Here is a 25538-nt window from a genome sequence, read left to right as displayed (position 1 = left end):
GACTGGACAAGAACAACAGTGAAACCCAAAAATTCCAGATGTTGCAACTCCTCTTCTCCATCCCATAATTATTCTTGGGAGGATTACTGTAGATACAAAAATCATAAAGGATCACAAAGTTGTTTCAGTGCAAGTGTGCAGAAGTAGACAAAGCGGTAAACCACAGTGAGACCGTGCAGTGGGTCAGCTGCTCTGCCATTGATGGATAAGCCATCTTGCATTTCCTACTGGTAAGAGGCCCAAAACTACAGTTATGTAGTCACAGACCATAAACTATTAACCTAATTTATCCCACAGTAATTCACATAACTCATGCGCCCATATACTTTCCTACCTTTCTCTCACAATATTGCTTGAGCATTACACCTATGGTTTCTGTTAGAATACGGCTTAAAAATAGACAGGAATTGCTAAAAAGCTTTTGGTTTTCTAAGCCAGAGAAAGCACATTATACCCATGATCTGCATTATACAAGCCCACTGAAGTGTGAAGTTTGCCTGCATGCCTCTTGAGCAACTTTGGGGGGGGGGGGGGGGGGGGGGAAGTCATTTAGTCCATGCAATAATGAAATATCTGTGATTAGACAAAAAGGCCAAGATAAGAACTCCCTGAAATATATAACTACAAATAAAATAAGTATTTCCTAGTGTGGAATATCCTGTTTTCCAAGTCGTTTTCCTTGAAGAAAGAAAATAATATAATTAAACCCCTGCTCCTGGGGGGAAAGGGGGGTTAATTATAATCTTCCTCAGTTCTTAGAAAGAATAAATACAGACAATGAGTTCTCAATTGTATTAGCAAAAGCTTTCAGCATATCAATTAATTTTACCCCCAAAAGGTTAAAAACACAGTGGAAAAACATTTGGGAACCACTGTTGGGGTGTTTAGGCCTAGGAGGATGACACTGGAAAATGCTAGTACAATAACATGAAAAACTAGGGGCAAGACAATTTCAAGCATTACCTGACAGCCCTACAACCCTCAAACTTCCCTCCTCAAAGATACTGTACTACATGGATAATCAGCTATCACTATGCTTTGGTTCAGCTTGGTCAAACGAAGTGCTGATAAAACCAGCTTAATATTTCACTTTTATGTTAGATTAATCCTACACAAAAATTATACAATTTTTCCTCCAAAATTAAGCCCAGCAACAGTTTTCTGCAACATACCACTACTCTGCTCCAAGGAAACCACTTCCAGCCAGAAATCAGTACAGACTTTAACCAAATCTATTTTGGAGTATAAAAAAGGAAGCCATTCATAGTAGCAATTTGCCCAGGGTAGTCACTTGTCTACTGAAAACAGCAGCCATCAAGTACCACTAACTATTGGTCTCTATAAGCCACAGATAAAGGAAACTTGGCAAAGAGAAACCTTGCTCTCATCTTTAAATACTTCACTTACTAAACCTGCAATGCAATTTTTACCAAGTGGTTTGTTTCCTTCCTGTGATAGTGTCACAAGATAAGAATCAGCGTGTGGTTTCCTAGTGCTTGCTCAACCATCTTCCACAGATATTCTGCAGTATTCAGGACATATCCTCAGTACTACAGCAATCACACAGAAGCAAACGCATCAAAACAGTATACTGAGGAAACAGCATATTAGGGAAATACTTCTTAAATAGCTATAGTTAATTTCACTTTTTGCTCAACTTACAATTAGTAAATTATCTTCTCCCTCTGAACCTTCAGGAGGTTTTAGCTCAAGCTATCCTGCTCATTGGACCAGTGATTTCTGGCTAGCATACAAATTCAATTGTTCACTGAGTAGCTGAGAGCTACTACAGTCGATAAACTTATCAAGTAACCAAAAAAATAAGAAATGTTTGCAAGTTGCGCAGGAAAGTAATAATAAGTCACCTAGAACAGTTATAGCCCCATTGGTAGCATCTATGGCAGACCGTAAAAGTGAATGTCACAAAGTAAAACACTCAAGTTCAGTGCTGACAGCACTTTAAAGTGACTTCTGTGAAGAAGCACCACGCACTACATGAGCAGCGTATACCTATCCTGCACACCAAGACCTCGAACCGAGCTCCATTTAGATGCGCACGCGCGGGCCGAGCCGCGCCGGTGCGAGCGGAGGGTAACGAGCTCGGCGACACCCAGCTGCGCCGCCCGCGTCCCCGCGGCTGTAGCATGGGTCTCTCCCCGACGGAGCTGCTGCTGCCGCCCCCGCCGTGACAGCGATTGCATCAGGAGCAGCGCGCAACGGCGCTGCCCGCGCTCAGGCCGCCCCGCTCCGCGGCCGCGCAGCCCGCGGAAGCCCCGTGCGTGCGCAGCGGCCGCGGCGGGGCGGGGCCACGAACAAAGCCCGCGCCGCGCCGCCCCCCCCCGGGCAGCCCGGCACCAGCCGCGGCGGGCAGAGCGGCTCCCGAGGGGTGAACACGGCACCCCGGCGGCCGCCCGCCGCCACTGCCCCGGGACGGCTGGGGGCGGGAGGCGCCCGCCGGTGCCCGCTTCCCGCTCGGCCTGCGAGGGGCAGCGCGGGGCCGCCGCCGGCGCCGAGTGGGGCCGGCCGGGGCGGGGAAGACCCGCTGTCGCGGCCAGCGGGCCGGATCCGCTCGGGCGGGGGGAAGCGGAGGAAGGGGCGGAAGAAGGAAGGGAGGAGGCAGGGCGCCCTGCCTCACGCGGAGGCCGGGGCAGGCCGGGGGCGCCGCGCCCGGCGGGGCCGGGGAGCCGGGCGGGAGGGGGACACACACCCCACCTGCCCGCGCTGCCGCCCCCCCCCCCCCACTGTAAACAAAGCGGCGCGGGCCAGGGCCAGGCCGCAACCGCCCCCGGCGCCCCGCTTCCGTTGGGAGGGGGGTGGGGGAGGGAAGCGGCGGCGGGCGGCCCCCTCCCCTCCCCCCCGGCGAGGAACGTGACCCGCCCCCGCCGACTCACCTATCCCAACCGCGAAGCCGCTCCTGCCGCCGCCGCGGGCTCCCCGCGCTGTTCTGATACTGCCGCCGCGGCCCCCTCCAGCCGGCGCCGCTCAGGACCGGTTAAGGACTCAGGCAGCCGCGGACATTCCCCTCCGGCTTTATCCCGGTCGCGCCTCTGCCCCCCCGAGCACTCGACGGTGCGGCTGGCTCCGCCCGCCCCCGCCGCCTCCCCATTGGCACGCGGCTCCCCGGCAGCGGCTGGCGCTCACTGGGGCTCAGCCGCGGCACTCACGCGCGCCCGCCCCGCCGCCGCGCCGCCGTTGGCTCCGCGCTGCCGGCCCCGCCCCGCCCCGCCCCTGGGGCCGCCTCACGCCGCCACCAATCAGAGCGCAAAGGAGGGGCGCGAGCCCCCGATTGGCTGGGCTCGCGGGCTTCCTGCGGCACGGATAGGCCCGGGCGGGCGGGAGCCAGTTCCGCGGCGCGACCAGCCCGTCAGCCGGGGCGCCTCGAGGTCCCGCGGGCCGCGCCGCGCCGGCCGCTGGGGGCAGAAGAGGCGCCTGCCGCTTTAAGGCGCTGGCAGTGGCCGGGAGCGCGCACGTACTGCCGGGGGCGCGCCGCCCGCAAGCGGCTGGGCCCCCCACCGCCCCCGGGAAGCGATTTCTGTCTTTAAAGGCAATAAAATGCCGGTGTCACCAAGACAAAAACTAACGAAATTACGTCCTGGCCGTGCAGAGCTATGACTGGGGAGCACCGAGAAAGGTGCACGGAGGCTGAGAAGATTAAAACCGTGCAAAAGTCGCGGTAACATGCTGTGCAATCCCCATTTCTGCAAAGCAACAAATTAGACGTTGCTTAGAGTGTCAATTTCACCCACAGGAAAAAAATCAGAAAATATTTCCTTTCCCTAAAGGAATAAGGGCAAATATTTGTGTCTTGGCCAGCTTCATGTCAAATGCACACATACTGTCTTTCTGCCAGAAATTATTCACATTGTTTCACCAAAGCAAACCGCTGGACTTCCTGCACAGAGCTGCCCTGGCTCCGACAGGCGCCACAGGGACGGGCACGGGGCCCGCAGCGAGGTTCCTATCTCTGCTTCTGCCCCAGCAACCGCAGAAAAGACCAAACAGTTTGGCTGCTTTTCCCACTGGAAGTTAACTTTCTATTTCACATAGTTCTCACAGTCACAAATCCACGAGAGCTCTCATAAGAAAAGGGACGTGGCCTGAAAGGCAAGGTAGTGAGAGAGTTCACAATAATCACCTCCGATAATTCCGCGGATATTGTGATAGGCCAGGTGGCAGAATGTAACAATGTATTTATAAAAACTCAAAAGTTTCATAAACAGAAGTAGTACCAACGTTAACACTTTTAAGCAGCTAGAAAATAGTGACTACACTTTTTGCTGAAGGGCCTCGAGCCTGCAGGGTTAAAAAGAAAATCCATGTCAAGCATGGTAAAATAACAGAAAAACTACAAACCATTATCACCCTAAAGTCATCATCTTTTTCCACTGTCAAATGATATAGGCCTGTCTTGCAAGTACTGTGCTATAATGAACATATCCAACAACAGACGGGATTAAGTAGTACGCTTTCTGCAAGCAACAAATGTGCTGTGCAGCAGTCGCCAACATCTGCTAGGAGGAGCTCAGATTCTGTCACACCCTTCGCACGATCCTGGCCTAATTACGCAGGGTGGAAGGTCCTTCATGCCCAGCTACTGGTGTTCACGTGTTCTGCAGTTTCCACACCCTTGAGATAAATAATGTACATCGACTTGCAGAAACTGGTAGGAACAGGAAAGCAGGAAAGGAACACAATGAAATACTGGTAGCTGAAAGGAATATTTCAGGTTAACTCTTTCCTGTAGAATTAAAAATTCGGTGAACTGAGGTTTCAGATTTAAAAATTTGGTGAATTCTATTACAACAATTATATTACACTCTGAACGCTTAGGCAATAGAACAAGAATAGTAGGATTCATTGCTACTGACATTTTGCACAGAATTTTAGGCAATTTGTTGCACCAAAGTATGCCAGAAGTTGCTTCTGACTTTGAAGTTATTCAAAGTCAGGAGCTCAGCTTGATCTTCCCAATAAATGTACGTACATAAACTTAATTGAAATGAAAGCTGCTGAACCTCACTGCCAACAAAAATCTAACCATTGCTGTGGTATAACCTTGAGTACCAGAGCCTTACAGGATGCATAGTCATACCATCTTTGGAAAACAGAGTCTCCTCCTCACTGTTACCTGCTTGCTTTAGAAAATAGCCCTGAGGATCAGTTAGTATGTAAAGTACTTTACAAAATACATTACAGTGCCAGTTATTGTTAATAGCAATTGTTATCAATGTGGGTAAAGTCCTCACTAACTGAGGCTTTGACTATCAGCTCTACAAAGACACCCACTCTTGGTTCTTGCTGATGTGCCATAATGCCTCTAGCAAATAGCTGATTGTTTGTTTGCCACCAGTTATAGTAGTTATAACAATGCTCTTTTTTTGTATGAAGCGCTGTTATTCCTCCATCAGGGAGACAGTGATTTTTCCAAATGCAGTCCTGTTAACTCTTGGTAGCAACTGAGGAATCAGAAGCTCAGATAAAAGATATTTTACTCTTTTGTCCAGAGGGCCAAAAACAAACAAACAACCTCCCTGCCGAAAGCCCACACCATTCCAGCTATGTACTAGAGCACATAAGCTTCCACTACTTGTTTTGCCACCTTTCCTTACCAGATCAGCATATAGTCCAAGTCTCTCACACATCTACTTGTTTCAGTTATGTCTTATGTAATATTCTTAAAATAAAGTTATTTGTTAAGCCAATTCTGTCTTTTGCGAAAGATCTGTATGAAGCCTGTCACTAACTCTTGAACAAGGTGATGGAGCAGAATTTATCTGAGAGATGATTTTTTAAACCACTCGAATTAATAGGGTGAGTTCTCCATAGACTGTCCTGAGCTTCAAGCACTCTGAATGCTCACCACTCACTTTGTTTCACAAAGGACTGTGAATGAGAACATCTGATTTTCACACCTACCAACTTCTTGGATAATGGCACCCGGAATTACTGTGAAAGCAAAAGGTGGGGAGATACAAAATATACAATAAGAGATTAGATTTATAGAGAGGAGTTATAAAGCTAGCCTTAAAGTTTGCCCAAGGATAAGATTTTATGTAATGCATGAGGAGGACCTTGCCATGAACAATTCTAAACTGAAGTTCTGAACAGTTGCAAGAAGGATGAAGGGAGTATTAAAGAAGTGGTACTAATAGACCAGGTGTTGAAAAGCGGTCCTTGTTAAAATTTATTTCTGTATGTGAACTTCAAAAAGCCTTGAAGACAGAGAACGAAGTGTCAAAGACGTTGATATGCTCTATCATCTATGCTGAATATGGTCCTGCAACTACAGTCCTTATCCAAAAATGGTCATATGTAAACAAGAGAAGCTTTAAGTACCTCTAAGTATCTCAGAAGCAGACTATACTAAGTAAGATTTTTAAAAGGAAGGTGAACTCACCTGTTTGGTGCGTGTTTTGAATTATTTTTCCCCGTCAGAAGTTTAAAGGGCTTTGAGGGTAGTGAAGTAGGAAAAATTAATGCATAATGCATATTTTAGAATAGAGAAGAGGCAAAACAATCGCTCAGTATCATTACTTTCTGTAATAAGAGAGGCTGACACCTGTTTCACTTAAGTTCCAGGTTTACGGAATGTGCAGAGTTCATAAAAATGTCCTCCCCTACAAAAAGTCGGGTTTTAAAAAAACATTGTACATCTTCGCCTAGAACATACTGAAAGACAACTGAGAAGAAGCATGATATTAATTGGCTTAAATAAGTGTGCTATGGTCACATGAATAACTATGGCTAGTTGATGAGGCCAGTATCTTCAGTTATGTTATTAAAAAGATGCATAACTGATGTTCAGGCATTGGAGAGTGATCCACTAGGGTAGGTCTGGGTGATAGGCAGGGATGAAGGTTGGAAGTAATTTGTGTTATAAGGCAGAGTGATCTCACGCAAATCAGAAATTTACTTTTTATCATACGATGAAAGACATGAAATCTCAACCCTAAAAACATAATTTCTGATTCTATCCTCCCTGCTCCTTTCAAGAATCCAATATGCAAAAACACCACTCCTCTACAGCTTTCTTGCTGGTGCATCCCAACCATCTAGGCGGCCAAACCTATTCATTCACACACACTCCTTAGCCCTAGGTTCGTCGTGTGCTCCCAGTGCTCATTTCACAGGCACACTCTCCACTAATTTCAGACACCTTCAACCTCTAAAACCTTTCATTTCCTATCTTCAGGCACAGGCTTCTGTACAGTCATCAGACAGTAGCAATTTAAGTCTCTTCACACGAACGGCAGCGTGAGGAGGCAGCAGCCTGCGGCAGGAGCAGCTGTCAGGGAGCGGAGCGTTCCAGGCAAGCCCAGGCAGAGCAGGGTGTGCTGAACTCGAGCAGCAGCACTGCATGCCTACAGCACAGCTCTGCAGCACACAACACACAACCAAAAACATCTTTCCTCAGACTTTCCTGATCTCTGATGAACTGTAGTCATCCACTAACATTGCCATTTCAACAGCGTTAGCCGGAGGCGTTGGAGCTTGCACTCCAACACAATCCTAGGCACCAAATCGTCATCGTTTCCAGGCTCGTCGCGTTGCTTCCCAGGGTCTCGCTTGCTCTTAATTTAAATAAACTCTTTTAAGATTTGTGCCTGGGTAATAGGCATCGTTTCTCTTCGGTCAATCCTGGCAATGTACCTTTAACACCCAGGTGTTTATTAGTAACACACCTAGTGCTCAAGCTACACAAGGGAGAAATAAAACCTTTTTCTTACCACCTACAAAAAAACATTAGGGTCTCAGTGATACCCTATTGCGAGTCTGCTACAACGCTAAGAACCCGTTACCAAAAACACAGCTACTAATATTTTGCAGAGAAACACGCAGAAATGACCTCTGAAGGATTCCCCAGCTCAAGGCTGTGCCTGCTTGCAACCTTGTTAGAGGGCGGCACTCTTTGAGTAGGCAGGAAACCAGATAAAGCACAGGAAGGAAACTCTCTCTACCGAAATTAATGCCCTGAATCCCGACTGCTAACTCGAGCCAGTCGCATTGCCCTCGTCTGACTTTCGCACCCAGGGAACAGCGAGGCCGCTGAAACGGCTGGAAACGGGCAAACCCAGCCCTCAGCCCCAGCGCCGGCTGCGCCGGCAGCAGCGTTTCACCGCCGAGGAGCACGGACTGGCACCCGAAGGGCTGCTTGGGGCTGTGTGCGCAGGGGTGGCGCCGACGCCACACAGCATCCCGCCAAAGGGAGGCCGCGCCACAACCGCCATTTCCCCCTCGCGTGGCCCCTCCCCCCCTGCGGCTCCTCACCCCCCGGCAGCGCCCCGCCGGCTCCGCGCATGCGCACGGCGCGCGTCTCCTTCCGGGTCGGCGGGCCAAGGTGGCGCGGGAGGTTCCGGTGTCCTGGTGAGCCGCGGCGAGCGGCGCGGCCCCGGCTTTGCCGCCCCCGCCATGGAGGCCGGGCAGGGCCCCGGCGGCAGGGAGGTCGGCGACCCGGCCGAGGTACTGTCGCCCGCTGGCGGCACCGCCCGCGCAAGTCGCGTCGTTGCTGCCGAGGGGGAGGCCGAAGCCCGGCCCGCTCCGCTCCGCTCCGCTCCCCTCGCCCCGGGGCCCTTGGGGCCTCGCTGCCGCGCTCGGCCTGGCGCTCCGGCAGGAGCGGTCTTTCCCGTTGCTAGGGGCCCTCTCGGGGCCGGCGCCGCGGGCGGCGATTTGGTAGCATCGCCGCGACGCTCCCCTGCGCTGTGTAGGGGGGTCGGGCGCCCCGGCGGTAGCGTCTCCTGGGGTGGCGGGGCAGCACTGGACAAAGCATTTAGCGTCGTTAAAACCGGGAAGCAGCTTTAATACCTAGGGATTTAATGAGCTGTCGGAGTTAGTTAATTTTTGGAGGCAGGTTGCAAGGCCCACATCAGGCTTCCCTGAGGAAAGGGGAGAGGAGTGAGTCGGAATCTGTGCTTACTTGAGATATCTTTTCCACTCTCCTCCTTTTGTTGGTTTTGAAAAAGTGTTAGTTTTTTCCTAACAACGTGTTTCATGTGACATTTAGAGGCAAAAAGGCACCATTCTTTTTAAATATAACTGTGTGAAACTTCAGGCACTATGATGTGCAAAAGTTGTAAGCTTGTCATTGAAAAATCCCCCCAAACCTTCCCTTTCCTCATTCTTTTTTTATTGATTTCCCTGATAAAAGAATTCAGTACCTAAGCCCTATGTGCCAACAGAGGAGGAAAGACGACTCCTCAAGGAATGTGGCGAAGAGAGTGCCCGCTATAGAGGTAAGTTTGGTTTGCTGGTAAACTTATTTTGCCTTTCTTCTACCCTTACTTTTTGTTGTTATCTGAGGGATTGAAGAAGGCAGGCCCAGGTCAATGTATCAGGACAGTTCATTAAGGAGCATCACATGGTCTCTTAAGTTGCATCCCACTACTTGTTGATCTATGTTGAATTTATGTTTATTGTAAGTTTGCAGGATGTGAATCGTGTAAAAAGTACAGTGTGTTTTGTAAGGCTTATGCTTTATAGCAAGACCCCTTCATGTTTTGAACTACTGTGTTTACTAACAAGCTGAAAATAGGTATAATTAATGTAGTTATAATAACATAATTTAACAATGTAATTATTTACTATATCTTAACATTTGGTTTCCTTTATTTCTGGAAACTTGTGAAGGGAACACTGTATCAGGTACTCACTCAGCTCACCTTTTAGAGGAAAATCTATGCATCCATGAATAGCCAGACATTTGGGATTTTGTTCTAAATAACAGACAAGATCCTCCAGACATGATTCTGCAGTCAGTAATGATTTCTGTACTACAGCTAAATATACAAGGATAATAAACATGAATTGTTTTTATAGCATATTGTGTGTCTCAGCTTCATTTATTTTAAATATCAAGATTATAGTCTTTTGTACAAAATGTTGAGAATTGATTACACTATTTGTTTCCGTAATCGAAAAGTTCAAGACATGTATGTTCTGTATACACCTGGTTGCAAGGCTTGTTCAAGCTTTCTGATGTGATTGCTATCCACTATTTTAGCACGTGCTGGTAGATTATTCCTGATGCTGATAGGTGGCTCAGCAGAATTTGGAACAGATGAAGAATTTGGCAGCTCATTTGCTAAATTTAGCACAAGGGGACTCTGATTTCTACTGGCAACCAGTAGTTTATGAGGCAACTTTTAAGGCATTGTGATTTTGAGCTAACAGTTCAAAGTTGGCCAGTGTCTGCTTTATCTTTGACCTTTTCTACTACTGCGTTCTCTGCCACTTTTATTCTGGAATACTTGGAAGCCTTTAGCTTGTTTGGCAAAATCTAGCTGTGTTCCTCATTTTCTGAAGTGAAGAGAATCAGGATTGTTAACAGTAAGACTACAATTGGTTATGGTTTAAGAGTAATCTCCTTTACAGAGGACAGGAAGAGGGAGTTGTTTGTTTTTCTTGAGGTGTTTTGCTGTGAATCCTTGATCGCCAAGGAAACTTACTGTGGTGTTCATCTTTGTACAGAGACTGAAGAAACACCATGAAAGTATTCTTGTTTAGAAGCCCCAAATTAGTTTCCTCAGTAATTTCACTCGAATTTCATTTTAGGGAGCTACAACAAGATTTTTTTTTTTCCAAGAGCTGTGTACTGTACTGTTATCTCACTATGCTGTTATCTCACTGATAGAGCCTAAGGCCCTTCACTGCTTTCTAGGCCTCCTGTCTTTGTTCCGTGGTTTTGCATTACGTGCACCTATACTGTTGTATTAGCTGTATTAAATACATATCGTTTAAACTCTTCTTCCAAAGCACTATAGGCTCCCTGTGTGGCTGCCCTGACACCACTAGTTCTTACTGTGCCAATTTTTGTTATTCACAGGTATTATTACAATTTTGTGTGTTTTCAGCTTGTTTATTCAAATTTCAGGTTGTTGCCAATTTGTTCTTGCAAACCCTCGCTGTTTTGTGATGGCTTTCTATTGACAACTCTCATTTCAGAAATTCTGGCTAGTTGTTTCATAATTGATTTTAATATATGCTTTATTGGTATTGCTATTTTTAAGCACATTATTGTATAATGTAAATTCTAATACCTTAAAAACATGAGTTACACTTAATTTAATTTTATCACACTTGTAATCTCATTAGCAAGTAAAATCAAGTTGCACTGGTATGACTTTTTCCCCATAAAACCATGTTAGCTAGAATTAATTACATTCCAATCCTTAATTATGAGCCTTCCATTATTTTTCCTAAAGCAGCAAATGTCCCTTTCACCTGTAGCAGTGAAAGCATTAATATTCCCTGATTTCTTAAGGTGCTTTTGTCCATTTTCTATGCTTCATAATTATTTATAGTGATCAATCTTCATTTTCCTATTGCTTTTTTTAATTTCTAATTACCATTTAATGTAACTCTTATGCCCACATTGTATCATCTGTTTCCACTACAGTGTGTAACCTGTCTTGGATGTCCAGAATATTTATGCTGGGCCTATAAATCATTTTTAACCTCAGAGGTTTTAGAAGAGAATATTAATGTTATTGCTTGCATGTAACTTGCAGTGTAAAGTTTGAAGTCCTCTGCAGTAAGTTATTTGGGATGTTTTTGGAATAGCTTACACTTTCTGAGATACGGAATGGCACTGTGTATTTGAATCTAAACAGTGCCATTCCGTATCTCAGAAAATCTAGGTCTAGAATCCCTAAACCTATCTAGGTTTTAGTCTTTAATAGATTGGAAGCTATTTTGAAGAATTACTGTGATCTTGGTTATGAACTGAGGAGCCAATACTTTTTCTTGAAAGTAGCATGCAGTCATGTTTGCCTTAATATGCAGCAGCTGGACTCCTAATCTGGTTTAGTCCCATCAGAATTTGTGGAAGAAAAAAACTAGCTTGTTAGTTTGTGAAGTATATTTTAATACTGTGTGTTGCAGAAATTCTAAAAATACCATTTGGCCTAAAATATGGACTTAATCTAGCAGATCATGGGCATCAAAACACTATAAGCATCTAGTGCTGTTCACAAAATGTTCTCCATAAGTAAAGTTAATAAAGTCATTGAGCCTTTTTGTAAAATATACGTTTTCAGTCCTGCTTAAAAAGTAATTTAATTATGACATGTTTAAGTCTTTAATTTTAGTCTACTGTCATGTTCTTTACTGCAGTTTCCTTATCTCATATAGGCATGGTAGTCTTATGAATAGTTTCAAAGAAAGTTAATCTTCCTGATACCATAATTACCATTGCTTGAAGTAAGCATCCCATATGCTTCCTGCTGTCTTTTCAAATGTTTCCTGCCATCTGAAGTCATTCAATATGATAAAAATTGACCCAAACAGTTAAGCAAATTGTGATAGGCAGTAACTTTGTTCATGCTTGTATTTTCCTCCCAATTCCTTACCCCCCAATTTGTACAGTTTGGTCCATAAGCTATAGAAAAACCTGCCCTGCTCTGTATTTCACTGGTAGATAAAGCTGATCAGGTTACCTAATTTTAATCAATTTATTTATTATCTTTTTAAGACTTAGAATGATTCAAAAGTTCTTAGTGACTCTAAAAATTTTTGATAAACAAAAGGCTTGATTTTGTTTTAATCTGTCTTCTACATTAGCATCTTCTGTCCTGAATAAATGTGTATGATTCTCAGGTTTGATGTTCTTTATCTTTATGCTGTAGTAGTTGTAGCTAGAAGTCAACTTCACCCGGAATCTTATTGGTAGAGCTTTATCTCGTCTGCTGTTGGCTTTCCTATTCTAGGAAGCATGAAGTCTAATGAAGACTGGAAGACTCGTCAGCCAGTACTGCGTAATGCATAGTAGATCTCAAAAGCTGAAATTGAGAGTGTTTCATAATTTATGCAGCTTATTATACATACGCATACTTGTACAAATGGTCTTCATAAGACCTAGCAACTCTCAAATTTAATTTTGTGTTTAGTTAAATAGAGTTGAAAATACTGAAAATTTTATTTTTAAGCTACTTTTTTTTTCTTCTTCACAGCTTTTCCTTTGGCTGCAGTGAGCATGCTTGCCACTAGTCTCTTAATTAGGAAAGGTAAAGTGTAAACATACTTGGGTTTATTTGGAAATTCAGACTTCATTTACCTGACTTTGTAATTCCTGAAACTAAGGGAAGAGTAAAACTTTAACTTAAAATTGAAATTCTTGGTCATTTTATATTATTTGACAAATACAATATCTCAGAGATTATGAAACAATTATTCTACAGTATGTGATATTCATACTGTGTGTTATGATTAAAGATCTTACATGACTAAAGATCTTAGTAATCCTTAATTTTCCCATAAAATTAGAAAAATTTAGATGATCAGTTTTCTTGAATTTGCTGTAAAGTGTAAAACAGTAAGCTATTACCTCAGTGTTTTGCAAAAAATAACTGACATTCATATGAAAAGTTAATGTTCTTTCAGCTTCATTGTTAATAACTTACTACTAATTACTTTGATTCCTCATTTTCAGGTGTTCTAAGAGATAATTCAAGATTTGGTTCTCTTACTAAAGTTGCATGTAAGTAAAAGCTATGTATTAGTTCATCTTGCATTTATGATTTAGGCTGTGGAATCTATTACACAGATATAATTCCCATGAAACTAATTGGCTAATAACACTGGGATCACATATCCTTATATTGCTGCAACTGTACTTGAAGGTAGAACTGTATGATCTGATATATTCAGAATAAATTTCAGCTTCCTGATGTTGATTCTCTCTAAATAGGATTAACTCTGATAGTCAGCAACTTCTTCTTTATCTATGAGTATTAACTACCACATCTCATATTGCAAGAACTTACGCGATATCAAGAGGTAGAGCATGTTATTTATCTTCAAATTTTGCAGGAGATTTTGCACAAGTTTTGTTCGTAGGCTTTGTATAAAATTGTAAGATTTGAAATACTCTCGACAACCATAACGTAGGTATTTACGATAAGAGCATTATAAATAGGTACTGTGAAAGTTTGCTTTAATTTTTTTTCCATTTCGTAACAGTCTGTCAGGGATAACTGTTTCTGTGTGACAGAGCTTAAAGGTGAAACTAAGCATTGTCAGAAATAAAATCACACTCATTAGGAATGTTGTAACCTATTGGTATTAAAGCATTTCCTCAGTTCGTTATAACTGAAAATGGGTAAAGGAAAATGCTTCTTTAATATATCTTCTCTATTATCCTCTGCTGTGTAAAACTTGTGCTGTAGGAGGGAAGAAACAAACACTTATTATGATGTTTTCTTTTTTTCTCAGTAGTTCCTGAACTATAAACATTAGTGACTTGTGATGCTGCTGTCTGAAACTAACTTTTCTTTGAAAGTGATTATATTTTTCAGTTGGTAATATCTGTTTAATATTTCTGCTTGGTCTGGCTTATATAATTACTCAATGTTCTTTAAAAGTTCGTAAGTCTAAATGATATCTCCTAAAATACTAGAACAGCATACTGCTGCTGCAGTGAAGTCTGCCTAAAGGACTTTGCCAGAGTACACCCACCCCTCCCTTCCTAATTTGAAGGTCATTATTCATGTGTCTTGTCCCATTCAGGCTATTTTAATATCTTTTTTTTTTCCTGGATACTGTGCATGCACAATTATAGGAAAACTGTAATTTCATGTGAAGGATTTTGGATTCAGTGTAATCAAAAAAACAAATTAATAAATTAACCTGTCCAATGTAATACATGATAGTAAAACGGGAAGTTGCCATCTTGCCAATCTGTGCAGATGGAGCCAATTACTGTTACAGTTTGCTTCAGTGGGAGGAGGGCAAAATGCATGATTTGTGGTGAAGGAAGTACTGTTTAAGCAGATAAATGAATGAGAGAGGCTAAGACTGCCTTTCGTTTATGGTAAATTCTACTTGTTTTTTTTCTTTTTGAACACAGAACAATATTATCACAGAAAACATTATAATAAGTAATAGAATTGCTATTTCTTTCACATCTGCGCATTTCTATTTAAGGGCCACATTGCCCCTACTTAATACAACTACGTTTTGAAACCAAGGGAAAAAATAATTGCCAATTGGATGAGACACACTATTCTTGATGTTAGGGTTATAAACAGTATAATCCCAATCACTTCTGGTTTCACTCTTTCAATGTATACTGGTGGGCATCTGGACTTTGATTTTGTACTAAAAGAGCTTTCCCTAAAGTGTTTTTGTTTTGGTTCTTTTTCAGTAGGTAACTTCATGTTATTTATGAACCATTTCAATACTGGAATTTTTCTGGGACGTAAGTTTTAAAATGGAGTCTAAAAGACCTGAGTTAAGCAGTTTTAGTTTCATCCTCATATTGTTTAGGTCAGATGCAGTGACTGTCTGAAGTATCTTCCTGAAAAGTATTGTCAGGAGCATAGTTTACAGGTCCAAATCATGTCTCATAATTTAATCGCACATTCCCGCTGCGGGAAAGTGTGCTTTTAAAGGAAGGGCATTTCCCCACGCACCCTGCCCCCCGCGAAGTTCTGAAAGAAGAGCATATCCAGTTCCAGGTACTGCTGCAAGTTCATACTTAGATAATGTTAAACAAGAACAGAAGTCTTATTTTTGAGTCAGTTCTTGCTTTTCTGGTGTCACTGATCTGAGCATATTTCTGCTGCATCCATCGATTACAATAGTCTGCCTTTGATAATGGCGTGTGTCTCTTGGTGTTGGCAGATGCACTTATTCTGAATAATATCCATGCCCGATTACAGTGATAGGTCTTTTATATCTAACAACTGTAGCTGAGTCAGGTTTTGTTGGTGTTTTTGTTTTTATAGTCTCTATCTTGCATCTTTCTCTACTTTTCCCCTTTTGGCTATATCTGGAAGAAGTTGGCAGGTGGTTCATTTTCTGGGTAGTTTTCAGGTTCCAGGGTGTTCTTGTGCCTGTTGAAATTATTAATGACTTTTTCTCCATAGTCTCCTAGGCACTGACAGAACCTCTAGTTAGCCTGTGAATGATTTACTATGCTGATGGCATCCCGTTCAACATAGCAATTGAGCTGTTGGATCTCCATCCATCTTGCCAAAGAAGCATAAGATCTGTATGGCCTACTTTATGTTAGCCTCCTTTGTCTCCCTCTCATTAGTTTCTCTAAAGTCTTACCACAGTAAATACAGAAGATGAAAGCAATGATACCATAATTTACCATACTAACCTGGAAAATTTGTGTTACCTGGCTGTTACTTCCGTAATAAGGGAAACCAAGTAATTTAGTCAATAACTGCTTAGTGCTTACTTTGGTTGAAACATCTTCAAACATCTTCCAGAGAGATGCTTCCACATGTCTTGACTGGGAGATCTCAAGAGAAGGAGACCTTCTCTTTGTGATTTATACCAATGGTTATGACCTTCACTGCTTAACTTTTTTGCTAGATATGTCATTTGAATTCTTGTTGGGCTTTTTTTCTCTTTAGCCTTTCAGGGGTGTATAGTTTTTCTATCTGCAGGTGTTTATACACTCCAAGGTATCTCAATTTTTTTGATCTACTAAACAACTATACCCTTACATTTCTCACTTCTAAACTTGTCGCTGTTCTTTTCCTTTCCCTTGGAAAAGGATTTTTAACATCCTTTTGAAAATAAGGATGTTAGAACAGGAATCACTATTCCAGTATCAGTCTCATTGGTACAGTGGTCCATGATGCCATCTACAGTGTGAAGATCTCAGAGAATTAATGTTAGTGGTAACTAACTCTTTCCTGGCTAAAAAATGATTGAGAATCTTTATTTTTAAAAAATACTCCTTGCATGTGGAATAAGGATCAAGTTCTTTTTCCTATAAAGTCAACAACAAAACTTCTGTTGATTGCCATTGAATCCTTTGTGCTCCTTCATACTCAGTTAGGCCCATTAAAAAATTAAGGAGCCAAGTGATGGACATCATCAGCTTTAAGTGCAGAAAGAACCCATTTAGTTTAATGTCCTGCCTAGCAGACCAAAATATTTCATCCACTAATTGAAAGCACTTAAGACTGCAGGGGTTGAGCAAATTCAGTTGAACAGACAGCCATATCATATCACATATCATATCATATATTCTCAGAAGATACTGGGCCTAATCTTAAAATTATTTAGGCTTCTCTTCCCACTAGTGAAAGCCTTTTCAGAATCTGACTATTCTGATGAATTAGTATCTCAGAATTTCCATCCTATGTTTATTCCCAACCATTTTATCTTCTCTGATAGTAAATTGTTCATTATTTCTGGATCTTGGGGGAAATTAGTTGGAATTTTTTTGTCACTTTTGGTTCATCAAGTAATAGTTGATATCATATGATGCTCATGTCATGTCTAAATCACTGCAGTATGTCTTCTTCAACTGTTACATTTATTCTTAGTACCCTTTGTGAGCAAAAGCAGCAAAGAGAACATTGCTGCATTTTTGTTTTAAACTGATTTTTTCTTTTGTTCACGATATTATATAATATATTTAAAGTTATGATTTTAAAACTATGTTGAATGTTACGATGCAGCATATAAAATAATCTTTTCTTTCTTTTAAAAAAGTTGCTGGAACGTGTGGATACCTGGCTGGAAAGATATCCTACTTGCCAATCTGTAGTGAGAAATTTAAGAAACTGAAAGATTCCCCAATAGGAGATGTTCTACGACAAGCTCAGAGACATAGTTCGCATAAGTAAGAATTTAATCCTCTTTTAAATTTGAAAAAACTTCTAGAATAAGACATTTTAAAGACACTAACAGAGATCAAGGCTACATATGCAGCTTTCAAAGGTCTTGAGAGCTGCCCCTTCCCGCTTCCCCCTACCTCCCCCAGACATACCACTTTCAGAAGGTGTCTTGTCTTTATCAATTGACTGGCTACAAAATACATATCTTGAGCTCTTTACATACAACTGTTTATTTTGTTGAGTAGAACAAGAAGCATTTTACTCACGAAAATGTGTCACGTGTAAATTAAGATGTTAATTTCATGTGGAATGTGCTTACAATAATGTGACATCAGAGGTAGCCTCTTCAGTTTAAAAGTAAACTAAGTTAACTGAAATAAAATAGAGTTACTTTCTGGAAGTTTTTCCCATAGCTTTGTTTGATTGCAGTAGGAAGAGGGTGGAAATGATTTCAGTGTTTATCAAAGGAAAGAACTCAGTAAACAATATCAGTGCAGGAAGAAGCATGGTGGTCAAACTTACTGCTGTTTGTTTAAATCCTTTACATCTGTAATGGCATTATGCTGTACATATGAGAAACTCATCAAGTTCTTAAAACTATTTCCTGTTTTGTTCCAGAATGTTTTCTACTTAGGAGTGGTTTTTAATTGTGAATTACTTTGGAATATCTCTGACTTAAACCCTTGATTCACAACTGGTAGAATAGTCTTTGGGTACTGAGTAGTAGTCCTGCTGTATATGTGCTAAAATTTATTAAATATTTATGCAGAACTTGATTACATTCTTCATTACTTTATAAATTGGGACTTAAAAAAGTTCTGTATGCAGGTTCACCTTTATACTACAATATTTGAATTTTTATAGCGCCAAACAATTTTAATAACTACTACTTTATATGCTTAGTGTATAAACTCAGTGGATTTGAAGGTGGACATGTCTCTCCCTCCCCTCAGTTTTTAGTAAGAACTTCTTGTGATCATTACCTGTGTTGACTTTAGGTGATAACCTATTTAAATGCAATCATCTGCTACACCATTAAGTCCCTCCAAGTTTTGATGGCTCATTCTTTTGTATCTGCAAAATATATTTTATTTTCTAAATGACATTGTTTTTTGTTCTGGTTGACTGATTAATTCAAATTTGTTCAAATTGCATTATTGTCCATATGTGCTACCCTTTTAAGCCAGCAATAGAAGTCGTTACATTTTCATGATCATTATACACCTGCTAATTAATATGTTTTGGTAACTCTGGTTTGCAGTTGAAAATAGGGAGCTAAAGGATTAGATAGTCATTAAAAATATGTTTGCATGTACTTTAAAAATATAATTGAGGCAACAAAATGGCTTATTTATTGAGTACATTAAAACAGATAAAACTAAAGAGTAATGCCAAATGTTTTTCTTACAAAGCTAAATAAAGTACAGGGAAGCAGAAATTTAAAGTGAAAAATGAAAAAAGATGCTAGAGGCATTCCAAAGGCACTAAGTGGATAGCATTCTTGGGGCTGATTAAGAGACAGACATTTTCTTATGTAGTAGTTTGCAGGGCCCTTCCAAGTATGTAGTGATTGTTTTATCTGTTTCCATAGTATTCTTTGTATGATCTTATCTTTCTCTCTCAAGAGAAAACTCATTAATGTTTCTGATGGAAAAAGTAATTCAACAGCTCAAGAAACGTTCATAATTTAATTTCCTTAGTATAGGTCTTTGCTCTCTCTCTCCTTCCCTCCTGTTTTGGTGTTGATCAGTCACAGCAGCTTCTTTGGAAGAAGTTGCAATTTATAACCCTTCATTAGAAGGCCTTCAGAAAAATTTTTCGTGCTACCAGTAGTTATATGGACACACCCTGTACTATTTATCTGGTGTGTTTTGTCTATGTGAAGAATCCCTGGGGGAGGGGATTGTCATTTTTGTCTTGTAATGTGCAAAATACTTTGTCTTTTGTCCTGGAGGTTTTCAGGTATGAGTTAAGCTTTTGGGAGGAAGGAAAGAGTTCTGGGGAAGGTACTATACAAATCTCTGCAATGTAAAAAAGTCAATTCATATTGTTGGAAACTAATAGAATTAAACTGTTAAAAAGAATACATTCTTGAACTGGACACGATACTATTCTTATAGTTCCATGTTTAACTTTAGTATTTCTATATTTAATATTTTATGTTTTTTCTTTTTTCAGCCGTTCTAGTCGGAAATCTGAGTTTTCAGACATACCTTCTCAGTCATTTACTGAATCTTCTTCTCAAAGACCTGGGTCTCCACTTTCTTCTAGCTATTCAGATGATTACAGTTCAACAGATAGAGCTCTCTCTAGTTATGAACCTGTTCCATTCAGTGCTTCCCTGAATGAATCTTCACCTACAGGAATTACTGATTACACTGTTCAAGGTGTGGTTTGGCTTAATATTTAGCAGTTTGTAGTGTAGTAATTCTTGCCTTTTTCTCAGATGCATCTCTTTAAAATACATATTTGCAACCCTTGCAAACAAGCTTTGTACACTATAGTTGTTTGGAATGAAACACTCGAAGTTCCCAGAACTGTATTGACACAGAAGGTAAATGTCTGCATTATTTTCTGTTCTAACGCCTAAATTAAATGCATTTTTTCTCTCTTGTTTTTGTAGCTCTAATTGCAAGTAAAGATTATAAATTAGCAAGGTTTAATCTGTTTTGAAATTAAACCTACAAAAGAATTCACCTTGACTTCAAGTTCTTTTTGTTTGAAATGAAGGTGAATAGGTCATCCTTCTCACTACTAAATAAACCATAGTCTCTATTTTTTGTCTACTATCATTTCAGAGATTATTTCATTTTTACCAGTGGTGATGCTGTAACTGTATGCTACTTTAATTCAATGACATTAAATGTTTTTTTATAACATAACAAATGTTTACATCTTCTGAGAACTGAATGTATATTGTGTTCTCTCCTGCAACAGCTGATTATCTCACTGAGAACTGAACTGTTTTTAAAGTACTGTTCTGTGCAGCTGTTCCACTCCCATATGAACTCTATCTTCAGCTATTACAGTGGAAACACTTGATCCTGAATTCAGATCTTGTATGGTACCCAAAGGAGGAAGTTACTGTTAAATGCAGAGTTACGTATTTTGGATTTGTTTGATCTTTTTTTTTTTTTAACTCCTCTGTGGAAAGCATTTTAATTTCAAAAAAAGCCTATTCACTCAACTTGTTTTTAGTTGTTTAAAGTATCAGATAAAAATGTGTCAAGGAAAGTGTGGTTATGCTTCATCACAATAGTTGGTACAGCCTTAATTATAGAATGAAGATTCTGCGTTATCAACTCAAATAGAAGCATAAATGTTTATCACATGACAGATGTAGTCCTAATTGTTCTCTGATTGCAGAACTTACAGCTTGCATGCAGACCCTTGAGATTTAGGTAAATTTCTTTTCAGAAATTATAAATATATCAAATGTATGTGTCACTAATTTTACTCAAATACCCAGAACTATTTTATCCAGCAGTTACTACCATGTTATTGTTAGACTCCCTACTGGGTGAAATCAGGAAAAGGATTTCACTGCTCATCTTCTAAAGCAGTTTGACAAAATGAGAAGGATGAAAGGGGTGGACGAATTAAAAGCCACATACATTCTCAGTTGCTATTTAGGCGTGTGTCTGTCGTGCTCCTTTTTTTTTTTTTTTTTTTTTTGCATTGAGCTATAATTAATTGACATTCTAGAAAAAGTATGGCAACCTGATGTTATAATCAAGTTTTGGTGTGTGATGCCCTTTCTGGTATCTTAGTGTATTTTTTGTTTTCAGATCCTGCTCCAATTCCAGAAGAAAACCGTAAAAAAAAGGGCATCTCATATGAAGAATTAAGAAATAAACACAGAGAGACATATGAGGTAATGTTACCACCAAAGGCAGAAACTCCAAGCAAGTTTTCACAGGAAAAGCCAGTTAAGGAAGGTAATGTGCTGATTTACTGCAATATATAGTAAATTCAAATATTAGTAGTAATGCTAAAAATAGATTATAACTCTTACACTTGATCTTGCTTACCCTTTAGCCAGTTTATCGTTATGGCATCAGCAAGTAGCTGATATGCGATATGGTTTATAGTTTCATATTTCAAATTAATTTTCTTTTTCAGAAACATTGATCTTCTGGTAGTAAATTACAGTTCCTCTTCTACAGCCACATAGCTCGGTGCCAAACTCTAAAAATCTCATGATTCTTAATTTGTGAATATACCGAGCAACCTCTTCTAACAAAGAACTCTGAGCTCAGAGCTCTCCTGAAGAGTTTTAGCTGTGGAAGGGGCTGTATGTTTTAGATAGCATTGTTCTCTCAAAATAGAATACATAGTTGATGGTTTTGAAAGGGGCGTTATTTATTCTTAAGAATTGTTTCATGTGGAATTAGGGGATTTCTATAGTGGCATTGTTTGCAGAAGTTCATTATCCTACATTAAAACTCGAAGGAAGGAAACAGGATTGGCAGTAATATGGAGATTTGTTTTTACAATGGAAAAACAAAACTTTGCACAGCAAAATAAGAATGCACTGTTCTGAAGAATAAGGTGCCATTCAGCCACCTTTTTGAAAAAGTGCTTAAAAAGAAGTCCTAATAGCAATTCATAATTATTTTTTCTAGAACTGTTGTATTTAGTGTGACACCTATGAAAAACTTACTATTAAGAGGACTGTATTACTGTTTGACACACTACTGGACTAGTCAGTTGAATTGTTGGGGTTTGTATTTAGTGCCCGATCTACTCACAATGCAACAAGATTTATAGCAATAGATGAGGTTTTCTATTAGACATGTTAATATAAACAATTATATAAAAAACAAAAAGGTCTGAAGCAGCAGTGGTGAACTTTGGAACAGCGTTGCTTACGAATGCAAATCTATTCCATCCCTGAGAAATACTTCTTCTGGATCATCTGTCTTTGGACACATCTACATGGTCTTGAAATAAAAAGTATGAGCAATTTTTGGGTAATGACTTAAATCTGTTTTTTCAAGAATAGAAGACTTTCTTTTCTATTGTGTCAGTATAGTAAATGAGACATTCAGAAATTATTGAAGCTGTAGCTTCAGGTTGTTTCTAGATTCAGTCAGCTGATGCTTCATTAATTTGCACAGCATTTTCTTTTTGAATATGTCTTCACAAATAGAAAGCCTAGAAATGCTACTTGAAAACCAAACACAGAAATCTTACTCTAAAGCATCATTCTGCATTCCTTGCCAAATTCCATGGCAAATGTTGTGGCTATGAAATGAGAGCATGCATTCATTATTTAATTTTTAGATATTTGAAGTCTTTTATAGTAAATATAATTAAATGTTACATTCTCTCTATTATGTTCCTGTGTGCTGTTTGGTTCTAGTCAGACTTTGAAGATAAAAGTGTATTAAATAGTGCACTGAGTTTTGTAAAACGAATTTTTAAGAGTAGTTGGTTTTACTTTTAGGAGAAAAAGAACAATGGAATACAATAATTCAGAAATGCATTTTTTTAAATTTGCAGTTAAGGGATTCTACTGATGCTGCCTGATAATTTCTAATCTAGCTTCCTGTCCATATTGGACATGATAGCTTTTATAAACCTGTACACAGAAAATGAATCCTTACCTCTTTGTTCACCCTTCATCTGTCTGTCGTAGGAACATGACTAGCAAATAGGAGATGGTGGTTTCTGTCCTCCATTGCAAGGGAGTAAGGGAGAACTAACCCAATCTAACTGTTTAAGCCAGTTTTAAGCAGTCCCTGACTTCTAGCTGCACATGCCTGATTCCCTCCATTGTGACAGTACAAGTTTGTGCATCTGCATAGTGAACTGGAATTTCCAAAACATAACCATTTCTCAGGGAATGACTGCAGGTAGTACAGCCTGCTAAGCTGCCACTGTTGATGGAAATGCAAGTCAAGTCATACTTTGAGAGAGCTTCTCATGGTGCTTCACTGCAACATCAACCAGCTTAAAATAGATTCTTCAGTGCATTAAGCTGAGTTTGTTGACATCTCACTGAAACAAGAACCATACATTCTGTTCCATTCCACTGGTTCTGCTGTAGGTAGATAATGAAGAGTTGGGTTTATTAATAATTTAAACTGCAATTAGATTTGTAAAAGGGTGGCTGACTAGTGCAAGCATTTTTGCTGTGTCATACAGATCCATTCTCTACTGTTAGGGATGGCAGTCACTTATAGTCTACTTTCCATTTCACTTTCAAGTAAGCATCTTTTCACTGTCTGGTCATTGTTGAATTAAATGTGACATGCTTCTGAATAAGTCAATAAGACCAATACCCTGTTTTTTTCTTCTCTGACTCACTCCTATACTAAAGGAAGCTGCCAAATAATAGTGGCTGAGAAGTTTCCTTGTAGGGACTACTGATTTTTTTGTTTGTGTTTGAATGCGTTTTTAACTATTCTGAATCCATCCAATTGTGCACGTAACTAGATTATGTAGTCACATATTTATCGTAACATTCTTTGCCTGTTTCCTCCAATTGTCTGTTTCATCCACGTGTTGCGTTTATTTCAAAGTAATTACAAATTCTGTAGGGCAGGAATTAGCACTGTAGGCCTTTTGAGTGAATACTAATTCAATAAAGAATAATGAATAACAAGCTCATTCCATTCCCCATTTATTGAAAGTAGCTTTAATTAGATGTGTATTGTGCTGTGACTGACAGTCTCCCCACTTGCTGCTTTAAATGATAATGCATTTCATTGTAGTTTTCAGTGCTGTATTAAAAAAAAACTTTTGCATTTAAACTATTTCATCTGCAACTGCTGTTTTTTCTTTTCTCTAGTTAAAGTAAATAAATATGGAGATACCTGGGATGAGTAAGAACTGAACAAAGAACTGAAGAAAATCATCTGTCAGCTAACTTGAGCTTCATCTATGTTAGTCCCAAATATCTGCACTTCTGGTGTGTTCTGCCAAACACAGTTACAGTTTTAATAAATGAGAAGAAAATCCTGACTTGTTGGAAGATTAAAAAAGATGTATTTAGGTTTAATATTGTGTAATTTTGCATAAGGGGGAAGCCAGGCTAATGTGAAGTGTCATGGTTTTAAACTGTTTGTGCTGTTGCTTAAGAAGAATGAGAAGGGTAACTAGCAATAACTAATGTTATAATTGTATAGAGAAAGATAAAATGTATGTAAATAAATGCAACCAGAGATGTACTAGGGAGGGAAAATATCAGAATCTTCTCAAATTTTCAAGGCTTGCATTAAAAGTTACCTGTAGAACTAATCTCTCACTTTGTTTTGTCTGAAAGTGATGTGTTGGAAATCTCAATTTGGAATATTATAGTTAGTAAAATTTGGAATAGTATTGAATTTACTCAGGGCAAAAGGGTTGAGGAACCTAGCAAAACACATAAGTGGAAATGTTTCAGGGTGGCAGCTATATTTTTAGATGAATATTCTGACTTGCCTGCACTGGATCTCCTAAGACAGTCATTTAAGAAGAAACTAATTGAATTCATGAAAAAGCACATATTTAAAATACATCCATTTAAGCGCAGAAGGTTAAGCCTGTCAAACTTTGACAAGACTTTGGCATCTTGACTTAATCATTGTGGGATTAGCCTTATTTCTCAGTTTGTGCATGTCATGACAAAAAAGATGGGTTTGAGACTGTTTCTGTGGGAGAAGATCCTGGTCAATGGAATATTGCATTAGGTTTGCTTATCAGAAAAGAGTTACATTGGCAACATTGTACTGAAGTTTTTATAATGTTTGCATAATCTATCCTGATCAAAATAATACTGTATTTTCTTCCGTTAATACAGAGGTATTCTAATCTTCCAGCTAAAATTCTGAGCTGCTGTTTGATCTCACAGCATTGTATTTATTTTGGCTTTTTGGCTATAAGTGAGTGAAAAATGATGGAAGTTAATAGCATCTTTATTAGAGATGAAAAATAACTTAATCTACCAAGAAGAAAATTCTTGCAGATCATATTGAT

At 40.1% G+C, this 25538-nt stretch overlaps 2 protein-coding genes across 5 annotated transcripts in view; one reads left to right on the top strand and one right to left on the bottom strand.

The window, feature by feature from the left end:
• Positions 1–3183, bottom strand: part of FRYL (FRY like transcription coactivator) — a 183405-nt gene extending 180222 nt beyond the window's left edge. For both annotated transcript variants that reach the window (XM_064511175.1, XM_064511176.1), the window contains exon 1: positions 2892–3183. The gene's annotated coding sequence lies outside the window, so the exon portion shown is untranslated. The remainder of the gene's footprint in view (positions 1–2891) is intronic.
• A 5110-nt stretch (positions 3184–8293) lies between these two features.
• OCIAD1 (OCIA domain containing 1) lies at positions 8294–24821 on the top strand. Of its 3 annotated transcripts, none has more exons than XR_010389073.1 (9): positions 8294–8460; positions 9146–9230; positions 12945–12998; positions 13424–13471; positions 15137–15190; positions 17452–17581; positions 19755–19963; positions 20514–20674; positions 21365–21493. XR_010389073.1 is itself a non-coding variant. In XM_064511171.1 (9 exons), the coding sequence occupies exons 1-9, from the start codon at positions 8410–8412 to the stop codon at positions 24408–24410; spliced, it is 819 nt and encodes a 272-aa protein (XP_064367241.1). In that variant the 5' UTR covers positions 8295–8409; the 3' UTR covers positions 24411–24821. The 3 variants fall into 3 exon arrangements, 2 of the variants coding, with proteins under 2 accessions (XP_064367241.1, XP_064367242.1); XM_064511171.1 differs by lacking the exon at positions 20514–20674 and adding an exon at positions 24373–24821 and having other exon boundaries at positions 8295–8460; positions 21365–21514; XM_064511172.1 differs by lacking the exons at positions 15137–15190; positions 20514–20674 and adding an exon at positions 24373–24821 and having other exon boundaries at positions 8296–8460; positions 21365–21514.
• The last annotated feature ends 717 nt before the right edge of the window (positions 24822–25538 follow it).

The sequence above is a fragment of the Dromaius novaehollandiae genome, chromosome 4, assembly GCF_036370855.1.
Source record: "Dromaius novaehollandiae isolate bDroNov1 chromosome 4, bDroNov1.hap1, whole genome shotgun sequence".
Classification (NCBI taxonomy): Eukaryota; Metazoa; Chordata; class Aves; order Casuariiformes; family Dromaiidae; genus Dromaius; species Dromaius novaehollandiae.
This window is presented reverse-complemented; position numbering and strand designations above follow the sequence as displayed.